This window comes from Rana temporaria, chromosome 6 (genome assembly GCF_905171775.1).
Source record: "Rana temporaria chromosome 6, aRanTem1.1, whole genome shotgun sequence".
Classification (NCBI taxonomy): domain Eukaryota; kingdom Metazoa; phylum Chordata; class Amphibia; order Anura; family Ranidae; genus Rana; species Rana temporaria.
The window spans coordinates 220657533-220679520 of record NC_053494.1 but is presented as its reverse complement, the minus strand read 5'-3'; the positions used below and the strand labels follow the sequence as shown (position 1 = coordinate 220679520).

The window sequence follows — 21988 nt, the reverse complement described above, 5'->3', positions numbered from 1 at the left end:
CGTTAAAAAAAGCTTCCTCAATGGGAAGGGGGCTTTAGGAGCGGTGTATTAACCGCTCCTAAAGCGCTGCAAAGAAGCTGCATGCAGGACTTTTTTTGACGCCCTGCCAGCTCAGCGCCTCAGTGTGAAAGCACTCAGGCTTTCACATTGGGATTGCAGATGCAGCTTCTTTCAGGCGCTTTTTTTTAACGCTAAGACCACTTTCACACTGGGGTGTTTTTCAGGCGCTTTAGTGTGAAAGCACTCGAGCTTTCACATTGGGATTGCAGATGCAGCTTCTTTCAGGCGTTTTACAGGCGCTTTTTTTAACGCTAAAGCGCTTGAAAAATGCCCCAGTGTGAAAGGGCCCTTAGACTACGGAACAGTGTGACCCAGGATGGTGAATGTGGCAGTTAGACTACGGAACAGTGTGACCCAGGATGGTGAATGTGGCAGTTAGACTAAGGAACAGTGTGACCCAGGATGGTGAATGTGGCAGTTAGACTACGGAACAGTGTGACCCAGGATGGTGAATGTGGCAGTTAGACTAAGGAACAGTGTGACCCAGGATGGTGAATGTGGCAGTTAGACTACGGAACAGTGTGACCCAGGATGGTGAATGTGGCAGTTAGACTACGGAACAGTGTGACCCAGGATGGTGAATGTGGCAGTTAGACTACGGAACAGTGTGACCCAGGATGGTGAATGTGGCAGTTAGACTAAGGAACAGTGTGACCCAGGATGGTGAATGTGGCAGTTAGACTAGGGAATTGTTTGAAATTAATGTAAATCAATTTCCAGCACGAGGGACAATAAATGGCCAGCATACTGGTTCTGCTAACCCTGCTTTGACATTGGAGCGCTGGCGAGGTATTTCTGCGCATTGTTACCTCGCGAACACCAAACGTATTGCCCCCATCACCATGGGCACTCTGCTAGTCTATTGGCTGTCTCTTGCACCCGGCGCACCGCGCCTCCGGTAGACTTTGGCTCCTGATGTGACAATAGAAGTAAAATTCGATGTCAGGATTTCTGAAGAGGCGGCCGGGAGGGAAATCTGTGGGACAGATGGGAGATCTCATCTAGCAGAGAATTTCTTCACTTCTTGCTGCAATCGCTGTGTTCCGGGGGGTCTGTGGGGGGGGGGGGGGGTTGTTTCTTTTTTGGCAGCTGAACAATCCGGCTTCATATCAAGAAATGAATCCTAAAAATAACAGTTGGACCCCCAGCGATGTCGGAGGGGAACGCTCAGGTTTCCTAAAACTCTGTAAAATCACAAACATCAGTCCGAGTTCTGAGGCAATATACCGTATATACTCGAGTATAAGCCGACCCGAATATATTCCGAGGCACCTAATTTTACCAAAATGGGAAAACGTATTGATTCGAGAATAAGCCTTGGGTGGGAAATGCAGCAGCTACTATAAGTGGAAAAGAGGGTCAACAATGCCCATCTGGAGTCTCACTGTGCCCTTTTGCAGCCTCACTGTGCCCACCTGTCTCATCAGTGCCCATATGCAGCCTCACTGTGCCCATCTGCAGCCTCACTGTGCCTGTCTGCAGCCTCCCTGTGCCCATTTTCAGAATCACTGTGCCCATCTGCAGCCTCACTGTGCCCACCTGTCTCATCAGTGCCCATCTGCCACCTCCCTGTGCCCATTTGCAGCCTCACTGTGCCCATTTGCAGCCTCACTGTGCCCATTTGCAGCCTCACTGGCTTATACTCAAGTATATACGGTACATCCAATGGCCAGAAAGATAGAAAACCCGTCCCCGCTCCTTCAGCAGAGATTCTCAAATTTTCCCAGTATGCCCAGTGACTCTAGGTGAGCTACCAGTCCACGTGTCACCTATTGTCTCCAATGTTCCCAGTATGCCCAGTGACTCTAGGTGGGCTACCAGTCCACGTGTCACCTAATGTCTACGGTGCTCCCAGTATGCCCAGTGACTCTTGGTGGGCTACCAGTCCACGTGTCACCTAATGTCTCCAATGTTCCCAGTATGCCCAGTGACTCTAGGTGGGCTACCAGTCGACGTGTCACCTAATGTCTCTGGTGCTCCCAGTATGCCCAGTGACTCTAGGTGAGCTACCAGTCCACGTGTCACCTATTGTCTACGGTGTTCCCAGTATGCCCAGTGACTCTAGGTGAGCTACCAGTCCACGTGTCACCTAATGTCTCCAATGTTCCCAGTATGCCCAGTGACTCTAGGTGGGCTACCAGTCCACATGTCACATGTCAGTCCACATGCTTCCAATTTTCCCAGTGGTTCTAGGTGGGCTACCAGTCAGCACCTCATCTAATGTGATATAGATAGAGGGGTCTCAGGGATTCCCCACAAACCCCAAAACTCCAATGAAAATTATGGGCGGGGAGGACTATACGGGTACTATTGTGTATAGGTTCAAAAACCTTAGTGATTCACATTAGATAAGTTTAAGAAAAAGTTTATTTACATATAGACATCATGGACAAAAATAAAAACTACATCACATTAAAACATATTACAAAAATACAAACTTGACCACAGTCTGGTCACCGGTTGTGCAATCCCATTTCTTAACAAGAGGGGTGGGGTATCGGTGAAAAAATTGCAATCATGAGACCAACAGTCTCTAGTCTCGACTAGTTTCGCTTTCGCTTCGTCAGGAGACGGTCTAGTGGCACAGCGTCCCTTAGCCCCAAAGAGGGGGTCCCAGGCAAACAGTGGATAAGTATCTCACACGTGGACCAAGACCAAGTCTTTGAGACAGACCTGTGTGCCCTAACGGGCATAAAATACTAAGAAAAGGTTTGGGTCCCAGGACATATGTATATTATCATATACATAACAAGCTCCTATCTGGTTATCCTTATGGACTGGTAACTGACACATTACCAGCCTATTGTGTGTGTGGCTGGTTGCTCTAACCAGGCCATTATTGTGAGCATCTGTACAATCTTTATATGGGATTCCCATGTCCTGGGACCCAAACCTTTTCTTAGTATTTTATGCCCGTTAGGGCACACAGGTCTGTCTCAAAGACTTGGTCTTGGTCCACGTGTGAGATACTTATCCACTGTTTGCCTGAGACCCCCTCTTTGGGGCTAAGGGACGCTGTGCCACTAGACCGTCTCCTGACGAAGCGAAAGCGAAACTAGTCGAGACTATAGACTGTTGGTCTCATGATTGCAATTTTTTCACCGATACCCCACCCCTCTTGTTAAGAAATGGGATTGCACAACCGGTGACCAGACTGTGGTCAAGTTTGTATTTTTGTAATATGTTTTAATGTGATGTAGTTTTTATTTTTGTCCATGATGTCTATATGTAAATAAACTTTTTCTTAAACTTATCTAATGTGAATCACTAAGGTTTTTGAACCTATACACAATAGTACCCGTATAGTCCTCCCCGCCCATAATTTTCATTGGAGTTTTGGGGTTTGTGGGGAATCCCTGAGACCCCTCTATCTATATCAAAATAATAGGACGATGGTACATCCCCTACGAAATTTTATGGTTTCAATTATAAAAGGTTTAATCATAACCTCATCTTATGTCTCTGCTCCTCCCAGTTTTCCCAATAACTTTAGACGGGCTACCAGTCAAGATGTCCTTTGCTCCCCAGTGCCCAGTGAGACTCCCAAGTGCGCTCCCAGTCCATTTGTCATCTAGTGGCTCCGGTGCTCCCAGTGTGCCCAGTGACTCCAAGTGCTCTCCAGCCTATAGGTCACCTAATGTCTCCAGTTCTTCCAGTATGTCCAGTGCGCTCCCAGTCCACATAACATCTAGTGACTCTAGTGCACCCATTGACTCCTCCCTCTCAATGTGTCATCTATAGACTTTGGTGCTCCCAACAACTCCTAACTGTATTCCCAGTCTACATGTCCTCTGCTGACTGGAAGTACCCCCATGTCTATAGTGTGCCCCCTTGTACAAAGGAACTATATTACTGGCAGGATCACCAGGTAAAAAATAAAAGGAACACAATCCTAATAAAGAAAACTAATGCAGCCATCACATCTAAGGATTGCTAAGCTCAGGTATTACTCCTTGGGCTGAAGTTCCCATATAAGTGTAATGGATATTTTCCCGGATCCCCCCCCCCCCCCTTCATTGTATGTTCTCATGGCGGAGTCTGAGCCCCGGGCCGTCTGTCATCTGGCACTCCGCAGCCTCCTTTTCCCACCAATCTGCAGGAAATGCCACCCGGGAATTCCCGTTCATGGCGAGGAGAGAGCGCGATCGCAATCTGATCCTCATCACGCTAATCATACATGTGCCCTTCCTATAGGGGGGGAGGGGGGGTCTCTCCATGTTCTCTGCCCACCGCCTATGCGGGAGATTTCACGTACAGCACTAAAAGGAAGTCAGGAATGTCGGAGAAAAGTGGAACATTCTTCCCACTGATCACCAATGTAAGGGACATTCTTCTCACTGATCACCAATGTAAGGGACATTCTTCCCACTGATCACCAATGTAAGGGACATTCTTCCCACTGATCACCAATGTAAGGAACATTCTTCTCACTGATCACCAATGTAAGGGACATTCTTCCCACTGATCACCAATGTAAGGGACATTCTTCTCACTGATCACCAATGTAAGGGACATTCTTCTCACTGATCACCAATGTAAGGAACATTCTTCCCACTGATCACCAATGTAAGGAACATTCTTCTCACTGATCACCAATGTAAGGGACATTCTTCCCACTGATCACCAATGTAAGGGACATTCTTCCCACTGATCACCAATGTAAGGGACATTCTTCCCACTGATCACCAATGTAAGGGACATTCTTCCCACTGATCACCAATGTAAGGGACATTCTTCCCACTGATCACCAATGTAAGGGACATTCTTCCCACTGATCACCAATGTAAGGAACATTCTTCTCACTGATCACCAATGTAAGGGACATTCTTCCCACTGATCACCAATGTAAGGGACATTCTTCCCACTGATCACCAATGTAAGGGACATTCTTCTCACTGATCACCAATGTAAGGGACATTCTTCTCACTGATCACCAATGTAAGGGATATTCTTCTCACTGATCACCAATGTAAGGGACATTCTTCCCACTGATCACCAATGTAAGGGACATTCTTCTCACTGATCACCAATGTAAGGGACATTCTTCTCACTGATCACCAATGTAAGGGACATTCTTCCCACTGATCACCAATGTAAGGAACATTCTTCCCACTGATCACCAATGTAAGGAACATTCTTCCCACTGATCACCAATGTAAGGGACATTCTTCTCACTGATCACCAATGTAAGGAACATTCTTCTCACTGATCACCAATGTAAGGAACATTCTTCCCACTGATCACCAATGTAAGGAACATTCTTCCCACTGATCACCAATGTAAGGGACATTCTTCTCACTGATCACCAATGTAAGGAACATTCTTCTCACTGATCACCAATGTAAGGGACATTCTTCCCACTGATCACCAATGTAAGGGACATTCTTCCCACTGATCACCAATGTAAGGGACATTCTTCTCACTGATCACCAATGTAAGGGACATTCTTCTCACTGATCACCAATGTAAGGAACATTCTTCTCACTGATCACCAATGTAAGGGACATTCTTCCCACTGATCACCAATGTAAGGAACATTCTTCCCACTGATCACCAATGTAAGGGACATTCTTCTCACTGATCACCAATGTGAGGGACATTCTTCTCACTGATCACCAATGTAAGGGACATTCTTCCCACTGATCACCAATGTGAGGAACATTCTTCTCACTGATCACCAATGTAAGGGACATTCTTCCCACTGATCACCAATGTAAGGAACATTCTTCCCACTGATCACCAATGTAAGGAACATTCTTCTCACTGATCACCAATGTAAGGGACATTCTTCCCACTGATCACCAATGTAAGGGACATTCTTCCCACTGATCACCAATGTAAGGGACATTCTTCTCACTGATCACCAATGTAAGGGACATTCTTCTCACTGATCACCAATGTAAGGAACATTCTTCCCACTGATCACCAATGTAAGGGACATTCTTCTCACTGATCACCAATGTAAGGGACATTCTTCTCACTGATCACCAATGTAAGGGACATTCTTCCCACTGATCACCAATGTAAGGAACATTCTTCTCACTGATCACCAATGTAAGGAGCATTCTTCTCACTGATCACCAATGTAAGGGACATTCTTCCCACTGATCACCAATGTAAGGGACATTCTTCCCACTGATCACCAATGTAAGGGACATTCTTCTCACTGATCACCAATGTAAGGGACATTCTTCTCACTGATCACCAATGTAAGGGACATTCTTCCCACTGATCACCAATGTAAGGGACATTCTTCTCACTGATCACCAATGTAAGGGACATTCTTCTCACTGATCACCAATGTAAGGAACATTCTTCCCACTGATCACCAATGTAAGGAACATTCTTCCCACTGATCACCAATGTAAGGGACATTCTTCTCACTGATCACCAATGTAAGGAACATTCTTCTCACTGATCACCAATGTAAGGGACATTCTTCTCACTGATCACCAATGTAAGGGACATTCTTCCCACTGATCACCAATGTAAGGGACATTCTTCCCACTGATCACCAATGTAAGGAAAGTTCTTCTCACTGATCACCAATGTAAGGGACATTCTTCTCACTGATCACCAATGTAAGGGACATTCTTCCCACTGATCACCAATGTAAGGGACATTCTTCCCACTGATCACCAATGTAAGGGACATTCTTCCCCCAGTGACACCAATGTAAGGGACATTCTTCCCACTGATCACCAATGTAAGGGACATTCTTCCCACTGATCACCAATGTAAGGGACATTCTTCTCACTGATCACCAATGTAAGGGACATTCTTCTCACTGATCACCAATGTAAGGGACATTCTTCTCACTGATCACCAATGTAAGGGACATTCTTCCCACTGATCACCAATGTAAGGAACATTCTTCTCACTGATCACCAATGTAAGGGACATTCTTCTCACTGATCACCAATGTAAGGGACATTCTTCCCACTGATCACCAATGTAAGGGACATTCTTCCCACTGATCACCAATGTAAGGGACATTCTTCTCACTGATCACCAATGTAAGGGACATTCTTCCCACTGATCACCAATGTAAGGGACATTCTTCCCACCGATCACCAATGTAAGGGACATTCTTCTCACTGATCACCAATGTAAGGGACATTCTTCCCACTGATCACCAATGTAAGGGACATTCTTCTCACTGATCACCAATGTAAGGAACATTCTTCTCACTGATCACCAATGTAAGGGACATTCTTCTCACTGATCACCAATGTAAGGGACATTCTTCTCACTGATCACCAATGATAGGGACATTCTTCCCACTGATCACCAATGTAAGGGACATTCTTCCCACTGATCACCAATGTAAGGGACATTCTTCTCACTGATCACCAATGTAAGGGACATTCTTCCCACTGATCACCAATGTAAGGGACATTCTTCTCACTGATCACCAATGTAAGGGACTTTCTTCCCACTGATCACCAATGTAAGGGACATTCTTCTCACTGATCACCAATGTAAGGGACATTCTTCCCACTGATCACCAATGTAAGGGACATTCTTCTCACTGATCACCAATGTAAGGAACATTCTTCCCACTGATCACCAATGTAAGGGACATTCTTCCCACTGATCACCAATGTAAGGGACATTCTTCCCACTGATCACCAATGTAAGATACATTCTTCTCACTGATCACCAATGTAAGGGGCATTCTTCCCACTGATCACCAATGTAAGGGACATTCTTCCCACTGATCACCAATGTAAGGGACATTCTTCTCACTGATCACCAATGTAAGGGACATTCTTCCCACTGATCACCAATGTAAGGAACATTCTTCCCACTGATCACCAATGTAAGGGACATTCTTCCCACTGATCACCAATGTAAGGGACATTCTTCTCACTGATCACCAATGTAAGGAACATTCTTCTCACTGATCACCAATGTAAGGGACATTCTTCCCACTGATCACCAATGTAAGGGACATTCTTCTCACTGATCACCAATGTAAGGGACATTCTTCTCACTGATCACCAATGTAAGGGACATTCTTCCCACTGATCACCAATGTAAGGGACATTCTTCTCACTGATCACCAATGTAAGGGACATTCTTCTCACTGATCACCAATGTAAGGGACATTCTTCTCACTGATCACCAATGTAAGGGACATTCTTCTCACTGATCACCAATGTAAGGGACATCCTTCTCACTGATCACCAATGTAAGGAACATTCTTCTCACTGATCACCAATGTAAGGGACATTCTTCCCACTGATCACCAATGTAAGGGACATTCTTCCCACTGATCACCAATGTAAGGGACATTCTTCCCACTGATCACCAATGTAAGGGACATTCTTCTCACTGATCACCAATGTAAGGGACATTCTTCTCACTGATCACCAATGTAAGGGACATTCTTCCCACTGATCACCAATGTAAGGAACATTCTTCTCACTGATCACCAATGTAAGGGACATTCTTCTCACTGATCACCAATGTAAGGGACATTCTTCTCACTGATCACCAATGTAAGGGACATTCTTCTCACTGATCACCAATGTAAGGGACATTCTTCTCACTGATCACCAATGTAAGGAACATTCTTCTCACTGATCACCAATGTAAGGAACATTCTTCCCACTGATCACCAATGTAAGGGACATTATTCCCACTGATCACCAATGTAAGGAACATTCTTCTCACTGATCACCAATGTAAGGGACATTCTTCTCACTGATCACCAATGTAAGGAACATTCTTCTCACTGATCACCAATGTAAGGGACATTCTTCCCACTGATCACCAATGTAAGGGACATTCTTCTCACTGATCACCAATGTAAGGGACATTCTTCTCACTGATCACCAATGTAAGGAACATTCTTCCCACTGATCACCAATGTAAGGAACATTCTTCCCACTGATCACCAATGTAAGGGACATTCTTCTCACTGATCACCAATGTAAGGAACATTCTTCTCACTGATCACCAATGTAAGGGACATTCTTCTCACTGATCACCAATGTAAGGGACATTCTTCCCACTGATCACCAATGTAAGGGACATTCTTCCCACTGATCACCAATGTAAGGAAAGTTCTTCTCACTGATCACCAATGTAAGGGACATTCTTCTCACTGATCACCAATGTAAGGGACATTCTTCCCACTGATCACCAATGTAAGGAACATTCTTCCCACTGATCACCAATGTAAGGGACATTCTTCCCCCAGTGACACCAATGTAAGGGACATTCTTCCCACTGATCACCAATGTAAGGGACATTCTTTCCACTGATCACCAATGTAAGGGACATTCTTCTCACTGATCACCAATGTAAGGGACATTCTTCTCACTGATCACCAATGTAAGGGACATTCTTCTCACTGATCACCAATGTAAGGGACATTCTTCCCACTGATCACCAATGTAAGGAACATTCTTCTCACTGATCACCAATGTAAGGGACATTCTTCTCACTGATCACCAATGTAAGGGACATTCTTCCCACTGATCACCAATGTAAGGGACATTCTTCTCACTGATCACCAATGTAAGGGACATTCTTCTCACTGATCACCAATGTAAGGAACATTCTTCTCACTGATCACCAATGTAAGGGACATTCTTCTCACTGATCACCAATGTAAGGGACATTCTTCTCACTGATCACCAATGTAAGGGACATTCTTCCCACTGATCACCAATGTAAGGGACATTCTTCTCACTGATCACCAATGTAAGGGACATTCTTCCCACTGATCACCAATGTAAGGGACATTCTTCTCACTGATCACCAATGTAAGGGACATTCTTCCCACTGATCACCAATGTAAGGGACATTCTTCTCACTGATCACCAATGTAAGGGACATTCTTCTCACTGATCACCAATGTAAGGGACATTCTTCTCACTGATCACCAATGTAAGGGACATTCTTCCCACTGATCACCAATGTAAGGGACATTCTTCTCACTGATCACCAATGTAAGGGACATTCTTCTCACTGATCACCAATGTAAGGGACATTCTTCTCACTGATCACCAATGTAAGGGACATTCTTCTCACTGATCACCAATGTAAGGAACATTCTTCCCACTGATCACCAATGTAAGGAACATTCTTCCCACTGATCACCAATGTAAGGGACATTCTTCCCACTGATCACCAATGTAAGGGACATTCTTCCCACTGATCACCAATGTAAGATACATTCTTCTCACTGATCACCAATGTAAGGGACATTCTTCCCACTGATCACCAATGTAAGGGACATTCTTCTCACTGATCACCAATGTAAGGGACATTCTTCCCACTGATCACCAATGTAAGGAACATTCTTCTCACTGATCACCAATGTAAGGAACATTCTTCCCACTGATCACCAATGTAAGGGACATTCTTCTCACTGATCACCAATGTAAGGGACATTCTTCCCACTGATCACCAATGTAAGGAACATTCTTCCCACTGATCACCAATGTAAGGGACATTCTTCTCACTGATCACCAATGTAAGGGACATTCTTCTCACTGATCACCAATGTAAGGAACATTCTTCTCACTGATCACCAATGTAAGGGACATTCTTCCCACTGATCACCAATGTAAGGGACATTCTTCTCACTGATCACCAATGTAAGGGACATTCTTCTCACTGATCACCAATGTAAGGGACATTCTTCCCACTGATCACCAATGTAAGGGACATTCTTCTCACTGATCACCAATGTAAGGGACATTCTTCTCACTGATCACCAATGTAAGGAACATTCTTCCCACTGATCACCAATGTAAGGGACATTCTTCCCACTGATCACCAATGTAAGGGACATTCTTCTCACTGATCACCAATGTAAGGAACATTCTTCCCACTGATCACCAATGTAAGGGACATTCTTCTCACTGATCACCAATGTAAGGGACATTCTTCTCACTGATCACCAATGTAAGGAACATTCTTCCCACTGATCACCAATGTAAGGAGCATTCTTCTCACTGATCACCAATGTAAGGGACATTCTTCTCACTGATCACCAATGTAAGGGACATTCTTCTCACTGATCACCAATGTAAGGGACATTCTTCTCACTGATCACCAATGTAAGGAGCATTCTTCTCACTGATCACCAATGTAAGGGACATTCTTCTCACTGATCACCAATGTAAGGAACATTCTTCCCACTGATCACCAATGTAAGGGACATTCTTCTCACTGATCACCAATGTAAGGAACATTCTTCCCACTGATCACCAATGTAAGGGACATTCTTCTCACTGATCACCAATGTAAGGAACATTCTTCTCACTGGTCACCAATGTAAGGAGCATTCTTCTCACTGATCACCAATGTAAGGGACATTCTTCTCACTGATCACCAATGTAAGGGACATTCTTCTCACTGATCACCAATGTAAGGGACATTCTTCCCACTGATCACCAATGTAAGGAACATTCTTCTCACTGATCACCAATGTAAGGGACATTCTTCTCACTGATCTCCAATGTAAGGGACATTCTTCTCACTGATCACCAATGTAAGGGACATTCTTCCCACTGATCACCAATGTAAGGAACATTCTTCCCACTGATCACCAATGTAAGGGACATTCTTCTCACTGATCACCAATGTAAGGGACATTCTTCTCACTGATCACCAATGTAAGGGACATTCTTCCCACTGATCACCAATGTAAGGGACATTCTTCCCACTGATCACCAATGTAAGGAACATTCTTCCTACTGATCACCAATGTAAGGAACATTCTTCTCACTGATCACCAATGTAAGGGACATTCTTCTCACTGATCACCAATGTAAGGGACATTCTTCTCACTGATCACCAATGTAAGGAACATTCTTCTCACTGATCACCAATGTAAGGGACATTCTTCTCACTGATCACCAATGTAAGGGACATTCTTCTCACTGATCACCAATGTAAGGAACATTCTTCTCACTGGTCACCAATGTAAGGAGCATTCTTCTCACTGATCACCAATGTAAGGGACATTCTTCTCACTGATCACCAATGTAAGGGACATTCTTCTCACTGATCACCAATGTAAGGGACATTCTTCCCACTGATCACCAATGTAAGGAACATTCTTCCTACTGATCACCAATGTAAGGGACATTCTTCCCACTGATCACCAATGTAAGGGACATTCTTCTCACTGATCACCAATGTAAGGGACATTCTTCCCACTGATCACCAATGTAAGGAACATTCTTCTCACTGATCACCAATGTAAGGGACATTCTTCTCACTGATCACCAATGTAAGGGACATTCTTCTCACTGATCACCAATGTAAGGGACATTCTTCCCACTGATCACCAATGTAAGGGACATTCTTCTCACTGATCACCAATGTAAGGGACATTCTTCTCACTGATCACCAATGTAAGGGACATTCTTCTCACTGATCACCAATGTAAGGGACATTCTTCTCACTGATCACCAATGTAAGGGACATTCTTCTCACTGATCACCAATGTAAGGAACATTCTTCCCACTGATCACCAATGTAAGGAACATTCTTCCCACTGATCACCAATGTAAGGGACATTCTTCCCACTGATCACCAATGTAAGGGACATTCTTCTCACTGATCACCAATGTAAGGGACATTCTTCTCACTGATCACCAATGTAAGGGACATTCTTCTCACTGATCACCAATGTAAGGAACATTCTTCTCACTGATCACCAATGTAAGGGACATTCTTCCCACTGATCACCAATGTAAGGGACATTCTTCTCACTGATCACCAATGTAAGGGACATTCTTCCCACTGATCACCAATGTAAGGAACATTCTTCCCACTGATCACCAATGTAAGGGACATTCTTCTCACTGATCACCAATGTAAGGGACATTCTTCCCACTGATCACCAATGTAAGGGACATTCTTCTCACTGATCACCAATGTAAGGAACATTCTTCCCACTGATCACCAATGTAAGGAACATTCTTCTCACTGATCACCAATGTGAGGGACATTCTTCTCACTGATCACCAATGTAAGGGACATTCTTCCCACTGATCACCAATGTAAGGGACATTCTTCCCACTGATCACCAATGTAAGGGACATTCTTCCCACTGATCACCAATGTAAGGGACATTCTTCCCACTGATCACCAATGTAAGGGACATTCTTCCCACTGATCACCAATGTAAGGAACATTCTTCCCACTGATCACCAATGTAAGGAACATTCTTCTCACTGATCACCAATGTGAGGGATATTCTTCTCACTGATCACCAATACAAGGGACATTCTTCTCACTGATCACCAATGTAGGGGACATTCTTCCCACTGATCACCAATGTAAGGGACATTCTTCTCACTGATCACCAATGTAAGGGACATTCTTCTCACTGATCACCAATGTAAGGGACATTCTTCTCACTGATCACCAATGTAAGGAACATTCTTCTCACTGATCACCAATGTAAGGGACATTCTTCCCACTGATCACCAATGTAAGGGACATTCTTCTCACTGATCACCAATGTAAGGGACATTCTTCCCACTGATCACCAATGTAAGGAACATTCTTCCCACTGATCACCAATGTAAGGGACATTCTTCTCACTGATCACCAATGTAAGGGACATTCTTCCCACTGATCACCAATGTAAGGGACATTCTTCCCACTGATCACCAATGTAAGGGACATTCTTCCCGCTGATCACCAATGTAAGGGACATTCTTCTCACTGATCACCAATGTAAGGGACATTCTTCCCACTGATCACCAATGTAAGGGACATTCTTCTCACTGATCACCAATGTAAGGAACATTCTTCCCACTGATCACCAATGTAAGGGACATTCTTCCCACTGATCACCAATGTAAGGGACATTCTTCCCACTGATCACCAATGTAAGGGACATTCTTCCCACTGATCACCAATGGAAAGGGAATCTGTCTCTCTTCTCGACATAAACTGATTGTTACTGAAAATGATCTTATGATAAAGATCAGTCTGATTAAAATTCGATCGTGTCTTCCTGTTCTCAGATAAGCCGGACCCCCCGGCCGGGCAGCCCTGCACCTCGGAGATGAAGGGCTCGGCCCTGACCCTGTCCTGGTACGGCCCCACCTATGACGGAGGCAGCGTGGTCCAGTCCTACTCGGTGGAGATCTGGGACTCCGTGGACAAGACGTGGTCGGACCTGACGCAGTGCAGGAGCACCTCCTTCAACGTGGAGAACCTTCTGCACGACCGCGAGTACAAGTTCCGGATCCGGGCCACCAACGTGTACGGAACCAGCGAGCCCAGCCAGGAATCCGACCCCGTGGCCTACAAGGAGAAAGTAGAAGGAGGTAACAATGTAACACTTTTTCGGGATCTTTAAAGGGCCGCTACATTCAGAACTATGAACGTGTCTGCCCGCGATTGGCAGGAATTTTCCAGTCACGTGGTTGGGTGTTTTAAAGTAGATCTCTGGCCTCCCTTCTGCACTTCCACAGATACCTGTTGATCCTGCCAGTGAAGTTCACCTAATGCATCTTCCTGTAATAGGATGACGACAATGCTGCACTGCTCCTGAATTCAGAGCAGAGTTGTCGCTCTCATGTAGGCGGGGCCTGCTTGCACTACAGTGGGTGGAGATATTGCAGAGGACGTGGATGGTTACTGCTGATTCACTCGGCCACACCCAGCCCTGCCCACTACTTTCTGGATTGACAGCTCTGCCCCTGATCCGGAGACCCGCCCACTGGGAGCTGCAGTGTCTGAGGAGGGGCAGCGTGTGAGACACCAATAAAGGGGGATTTGGCTCATTTGGAATTTTTTGGGGGGACTTGTGTACACTGTCATACAGGAGCTTCTTGTTGTACTTTAACCACTTAACCCCCGGACCATATTGCTGGTCAAAGACCAGAGCACTTTTTGCGATTCGGCACTGCGTCGCTTTAACTGACAATTGCGCGATTGTGCCACGTGGCTCCCAAACAAAATATACGTCCTTTTTTTCCCCAGAGATAGAGCTTTCTTTTGGTGGTATTTGATCACCTCTGCGGTTTTAATTTTTTTGCGCTATAAACAAAAATAGAGCAACAATTTAAAAAAAAAAAACATTTTTTTTACTTTTTTCTATAATAAATATCCCCCAAAAATATATAAAAACAATTTTTTTCCTCAGTTTAGGCCGATACGTATTCTTCTACCTATTTTTCGTAAAAAAAAATTGCAATAAGTGTTTATCGATTGGTTTGCGCAAAAGTTATAGCGTTTACAAAATAGGGGGTAATTTTTATGGCATTTTTATTAATATATTTTTTTTTACTAGTAATGGCGGCGATCGGCGATTTTCTTTCGGTACTGCGACATTATGGCGGACACTTCGGACACTTTTGACACATTTTTGGGACCATTGGCATTTTTATAGCGATCAGTGATATAAAAATGCATTGGATTACTGTAAAAATGCCACTGGCAGTGAAGGGGTTAACACTAGGGGGGCGGGGAAGGGGTTAAGTATGTTCCCTGGGTGTGTTCTAACTGTAGGGGGGGTGGCCTCACTTGGGGAAATTACTGATCTCTGTTCATACATTGTATGAACAGAAGATCAGCATTTCTCTCCCTGACAGGACCGGGAGATAAGTGTTTACACACACAGCTTCCGGTCCCCACTCTGTAACAAGCGATCGCGTGTGCCCAGCGGTGATCGTGCCCGCCGGGCACGTGAGACGGGGGAGAGCAGGGGGCGGGCACGTGCCCCTAGTGGCCTGCGCGAGAGCTGACGTATAGCTACGTGCTCTCGCGCAGGGGAGCCGACCTGCCGCCGTAAAACGACGGCGGCTGGTCGGCAAGCTGTTAAGGAGAGTTTTACACAATTTTTCAGTGTAGAGATGGTTAGGGGGTCGGGGTTAAGGTTTTCCCTTTGAAGAATAATAGGCAGATTCAGGTACGTTTACGCCGGCGTATCAGTAGATACGCCGTGGTAACTCTGAATCTACGCCGGCGTTAATTTAAGCGTATTCTGGAAACCAGATACGCTTAAATTAGGCTAAGATACGAGCGGTATAAGTCTCCTACGCCGTCGTATCTTAGGGTGCAATTTTCCCGCTGGCCGCTAGGTGGCGCTTCCGTTGAGTTCGGCGTAGAATATGTAAATGACTAGATACGCCGATTCATTAACGTACGTGCACCCGGCGCATTTTTTTTACGTCGTTTACTTGAGGCTTTTTCCGGCGTAAAGTTATTCCAACAAATAGCTGGCCTAGCCAATGTTAAGTATGGCCGCCGTTCCCGCGTTGAAATTTGAAAACTTTACGTCGTTTGCGTAAGTCGTCCGTGAATGGGGCTGGTCGTAATTTACGTTCACGTCGAAACCAATACGTCCTTGCGGCGTACTTTGGAGCAATGCACACTGGGATATGTACACGGACAGCGCATGCGCCGTTCGTAAAAAACGTCAATCACGTCGGGTCACCAAACATTAACATAAAACACGCCCCCCCATCCTCATTTGAATTAGGCGCGCTTACGCCGGCCCCATTTACGATACGCCGCCGTAAGTTAGGAGGCAAGTACTTTGTGAATACAGCACTTGCCTCTCTGACTTAAGGCGGCATAGCGTAAATACGATACGCTACACCGCCTTAAAGATACACGCCCCTACCTGAATCTAGCTATATGACTAGGAATTGGAATAGGGACCGCCCCCAGAGGTCAAAGGTCAGAAGGTGGGGTTCCCAGAGATCAAAGGTTTACAAGGCGTGGCTGACCCACCCCCACCAAAGTGTACCGCCTACCCCAACTTAAGGCGATTCATTTTGTTCCGAATTAAAATTCGGACACATTTTAGTTTCTGAATTCGAAAAGTACCGAATTTAAACAAATCTAAAAATAACAAAAAAACACGAAATTCTAATTTGAATAGTTTTCCAATTTCCTAAGAGAATAAAATAGAATAGAAAAAATATATATATTCTATTCCTTTATTTTCTATTCTATTTTATTCTCTTTTGAAATTGGAAAACTATTCGAATTGTAAATTGAAATCGATCCGAATTTGAATTCCGAAAGAAATTAAATGAATGAAACAAAAATAACTAAACAAATTTATGTAAATAACGAATCGAAACAAAACATGTTTTTTTGTTCTGCGCATTTTCTAATCCTTGTCCTCCATGAGTCTCTTTCCTGTTCAATATCAATGCCGATAATATTTTTATTTTTATATTTTTGTAGAACATAAAGATGAAGTTGAAGTGTCCGATGATGGTAAGTGATCCGAATACCGGTATTATGTATATATAGTGGTCAGAAATTAGAGTGTAAGCTCCTCTGGTACAGAGACTGATGTGATTGGCTCGGTGTTCTCTGTACAGCGCTGCGGTATATGTCAGAGCTATATAAATGTATAATAATAATAGTGAGTGACTGTGGGGGGAGGGGACATTAGAGTGCAAGCTCCTCTGTACAGACACTGATGTGATGTGGGGGGGAGGGGACATTAGAGTGTAAGCTCCTCTGTACAGAGACTGATGTGACTGTGGGGGAGGGGACATTAGAGTGTAAGCTCCTCTGTACAGAGACTGATGTGACTGTGGGGGAGGGGACATTAGAGTGTAAGCTCCTCTGTATAGAGACTGATGTGATGTGGGGGGAGGGGACATTAGAGTGTAAGCTCCTCTGTACAGAGACTGATGTGACTGTGGGGGGGAGGGGACATTAGAGTGTAAGCTCCTCTGTACAGAGACTGATGTGATGTGGGGGGGAGGGGACATTAGAGTGTAAGCTCCTCTGTACAGAGACTGATGTGACTGTGGGGGAGGGGACATTAGAGTGTAAGCTCCTCTGTACAGAGACTGATGTGACTGTGGGGGGAGGGGACATTAGAGTGTAAGCTCCTCTGTACAGAGACTGATGTGACTGTGGGGCGACATTAGAGTGTAAGCTCCTCTGTACAGAGACTGATGTGACTGTGGGGGGGAGGGGACATTAGAGTGTAAGCTCCTCTGTACAGAGACTGATGTGACTGTGTGGGGGGAGGGGACATTAGAGTGTAAGCTCCTCTGTACAGAGACTGATGTGACTGTGGGAGGAGGGGACATTAGAGTGTAAGCTCCTCTGTACAGAGACTGATGTGATGTGGGGGGGGGACATTAGAGTGTAAGCTCCTCTGTACAGAGACTGATGTAATGTGTGGGGGAGGGGACATTAGAGTGTAAGCTCCTCTGTACAGAGACTGATGTAATGTGTGGGGGAGGGGACATTAGAGTGTAAGCTCCTCTGTACAGAGACTGATGTGACTGTGTGGGGGGGGGACATTAGAGTGTAAGCTCCTCTGTACAGAGACTGATGTGACTGTGGGGGGAGGGGGACATTAGAGTGTAAGCTCCTCTGTACAGAGACTGATGTGGCTGTGTGGGGAGGGGACATTAGAGTGTAAGCTCCTCTGTACAGAGACTGATGTGAATTGAGGGGAGGGGACATTAGAGTGTAAGCTCCTCTGTACAGAGACTGATGTGACTGTGGGGGGGGGGGAGGGGGCATTAGAGTGTAAGCTCCTCTGTACAGAGACTGATGTGACTGTGGGGGGGCGACATTAGAGTGTAAGCTCCTCTGTACAGAGACTGATGTGATGTGTGGGGGGGGGGGCGACATTAGAGTGTAAGCTCCTCTGTACAGAGACTGATGTGACTGTGGGGGGAGGGGACATTAGAGTGTAAGCTCCTCTGTACAGAGACTGATGTGACTGTGGGGGGGAGGGGACATTAGAGTGTAAGCTCCTCTGTACAGAGACTGATGTGACTGTGGGGGGGAGGGGACATTAGAGTGTAAGCTCCTCTGTACAGAGACTGATGTGACTGTGGGGGGGAGGGGACATTAGCGTGTAAGCTCCTCTGTACAGAGACTGATGTGATGTGTGGGGGGGGGGGGGCGACATTAGAGTGTAAGCTCCTCTGTACAGAGACTGATGTGACTGTGGGGGGGAGGGGACATTAGAGTGTAAGCTCCTCTGTACAGAGACTGATGTGATGTGTGGGGGGAGGGGACATTAGAGTGTAAGCTCCTCTGTACAGAGACTGATGTGATGTGGGGGGGGAGGGGACATTAGAGTGTAAGCTCCTCTGTACAGAGACTGATGTGATGTGGGGGGGGGGGGGACATTAGAGTGTAAGCTCCTCTGGTACAGAGATTGATGTGACTGTGGGGGGGGAGGGGACATTAGAGTGTAAGCTCCTCTGTACAGAGACTGATGTGACTGTGGGGGAGGGGACATTAGAGTGTAAGCTCCTCTGTACAGAGACTGATGTGACTGTGGGGGGGGGGGACATTAGAGTGTAAGCTCCTCTGTACAGAGACTGATGTGACTGTGGGGGGGAGGGGACATTAGAGTGTAAGCTCCTCTGTACAGAGACTGATGTGACTGTGGGGGGGGGGGAGAGGGGGCATTAGAGTGTAAGCTCCTCTGTACAGAGACTGATGTGACTGTGGGGGGGGGGGGCATTAGAGTGTAAGCTCCTCTGTACAGAGACTGATGTGACTGTGGGGGGAGGGGACATTAGAGTGTAAGCTCCTCTGTACAGAGACTGATGTGACTGGGGGGGAGGGGACATTAGAGTGTAAGCTCCTCTGTACAGAGACTGATGTGACTGGGGGGGGGGGGGGGACATTATAGTGTAAGCTCCTCTGTACAGAGACTGATGTGACTGGGGGGGGGGGGGAGGGGACATTAGAGTGTAAGCTCCTCTGTACAGAGACTGATGTGATGTGTGGGGGGGAGGGGACATTAGAGTGTAAGCTCCTGTGTACAGAGACTGATTTGACTGTGGGGGGAGGGGACATTAGAGTGTAAGCTCCTCTGTACAGAGACTGATGTGACTGTGGGGGGAGGGAGGGGACATTAGAGTGTAAGCTCCTGTGTACAGAGACTGATTTGACTGTGGGGGGAGGGGACATTAGAGTGTAAGCTCCTCTGTACAGAGACTGATGTGACTGTGGGGGGAGGGGACATTAGAGTGTAAGCTCCTCTGTACAGAGACTGATGTGACTGTGGGGGGGAGGGGACATTAGAGTGTAAGCTCCTCTGTACAGAGACTGATGTGATGTGTGGGGGGGAGGGGACATTAGAGTGTAAGCTCCTCTGTACAGAGACTGATGTGATGTGGGGGGGGGGGAGGGGCCATTAGAGTGTAAGCTCCTCTGTACAGAGACTGATGTGACTGTGGGGGAGGGGACATTAGAGTGTAAGCTCCTCTATACAGAGACTGATGTGACTGTCGGGGGGGGGGCGACATTAGAGTGTAAGCTCCTCTGTACAGAGACTGATGTGACTGTGGGGGGGGGGGCATTAGAGTGTAGTAATAATAGTCTGACCCCCCTGGGGAGGAAATCTGTTTATTTCCATTCAGAGAAGATCTCTGGGAATATAAATTGTGATTTTGGGTCTTGCAGAGGAAATGTCGGAGTCGGATTACCGGAATGTCTCTCTGAACACCACGCAGAAGGTGGCGGAGTTCTACGATGTGGAGGAGCGGCTGGGGACGTGAGTATGATTTGGGGGGGGGGGAACCTTTGTGGGGTCTTTCCTTTGCGCCCCGCCGCGTCCCACCAGTCTGGTCTGCCACTCTCACTGTCACTTCCATGATTTATACTTCCTGTGGTTTATTGTCACTCAGACAGACACAGGAGTGTGGGAATCCCTCCGATCGTCCGGATCGGCCGCCTTTCCCAGGACTCCATCCTGAGATATTAGGAACTCGGCACTCCAGAAATCTATTATTATTTTTTGTGGACAGCGGCTGGAACATTGTAGACTCGTTCACATTTTGATGGATTGTATGGAACATGAAGCAATTGAATCATATACAATGTTACAGTGTCTAGAAAAAGTATTCATACCCCTTGAAGCTTCCCACACTTTCTCATGTTACAACCAAAAACGTAAATGTCTTTTAAGAGGACTCCGGTGACGACCTGTGAAGCTCCGGTGACCTCCATGCCCAAGAGCAGGGATCCTCAAACTGCGGCCCTCCAGCTGTTGTAGAACTACACATCCCATGATGCATTGTAACACACTGACATTCACAGACATGACTAGGCATGATGGGAATTGTAGTTCCTGAACAACTGGAGGGCCGTAGTTTGAAGACCCATGCCCAAGAGGGATAAGGCAGTGCTGGAAAATAATCCATGACTAAGCACTGACGCCAGTGCGAAACGTTGGCCATACTGATTTTTGTGGGCTTGCAGTGACTGTATGCACAGTTGAAAATAAAGACATCTCTTTTAAAGAAAATTTTGGAGTGCGGCTGTCCAGCTTTTGTTCTTTTGTTTTTTGCCATTACCGCATTGCCAGCACCCTGGTGGTTCAACAACCCCTGATCATCACGAGGTTCACCTGGAGCGGTGAGAATTCTGTCTGCTGGAAAATAATGGCGGCCACACAAAATATTGACACTTTGGGGCCCAATTTGGACATTTTCCCCTTAGGGGTGTACTGACTTTTGTTGCCAGCGGTTTAGACATTAATGGCTGTGTGTTAAGTTATTTGTTATACAAGCTGTACACTCACTACACAACATTGTAGATACAAAGTGTCATTTCTTCAGTGTTGTCACATGAAAAGATTTACACAAATGTGAGGGGTGTACTTACTTTTGTGAGATACTGTATGTGTAGAGATTTGTATGCCTATACACCACATATTTCTGTGATTGGCTACAGGTAATCACATGGTACAGGTTCCCATTCATGAACCGTTCGCTTACTGTAGTGGTCTGTGATTGGCCTCAGGTAATCACATGGTACAGGTTTCCATTCATTTCTGTTGTGATCTGTGATTGGCTACAGGTAATCACATGGTACAGGTTCCCATTCATTTCCGTTGTGATCTGTGATTGGCTACAGGTAATCACATGGTACAGGTTTCAATTCATTTCTGTAGTGATCTGGGATTGGCTACAGGTAATCACATGGTACA

General features: G+C 45.8%; 1 protein-coding gene across 2 annotated transcripts in view; it reads left to right on the top strand.

Moving 5' to 3' along the window:
- Positions 1 to 21988, top strand: part of MYLK (myosin light chain kinase) — a 232149-nt gene that overhangs the window by 185560 nt on the left and 24601 nt on the right. For both annotated transcript variants that reach the window (XM_040358297.1, XM_040358296.1), the window contains 3 exons: positions 14067 to 14372; positions 17248 to 17280; positions 20461 to 20551. In XM_040358297.1, coding sequence (XP_040214231.1) covers positions 14067 to 14372; positions 17248 to 17280; positions 20461 to 20551 — 430 coding nt within the window. The remainder of the gene's footprint in view (positions 1 to 14066; positions 14373 to 17247; positions 17281 to 20460; positions 20552 to 21988) is intronic.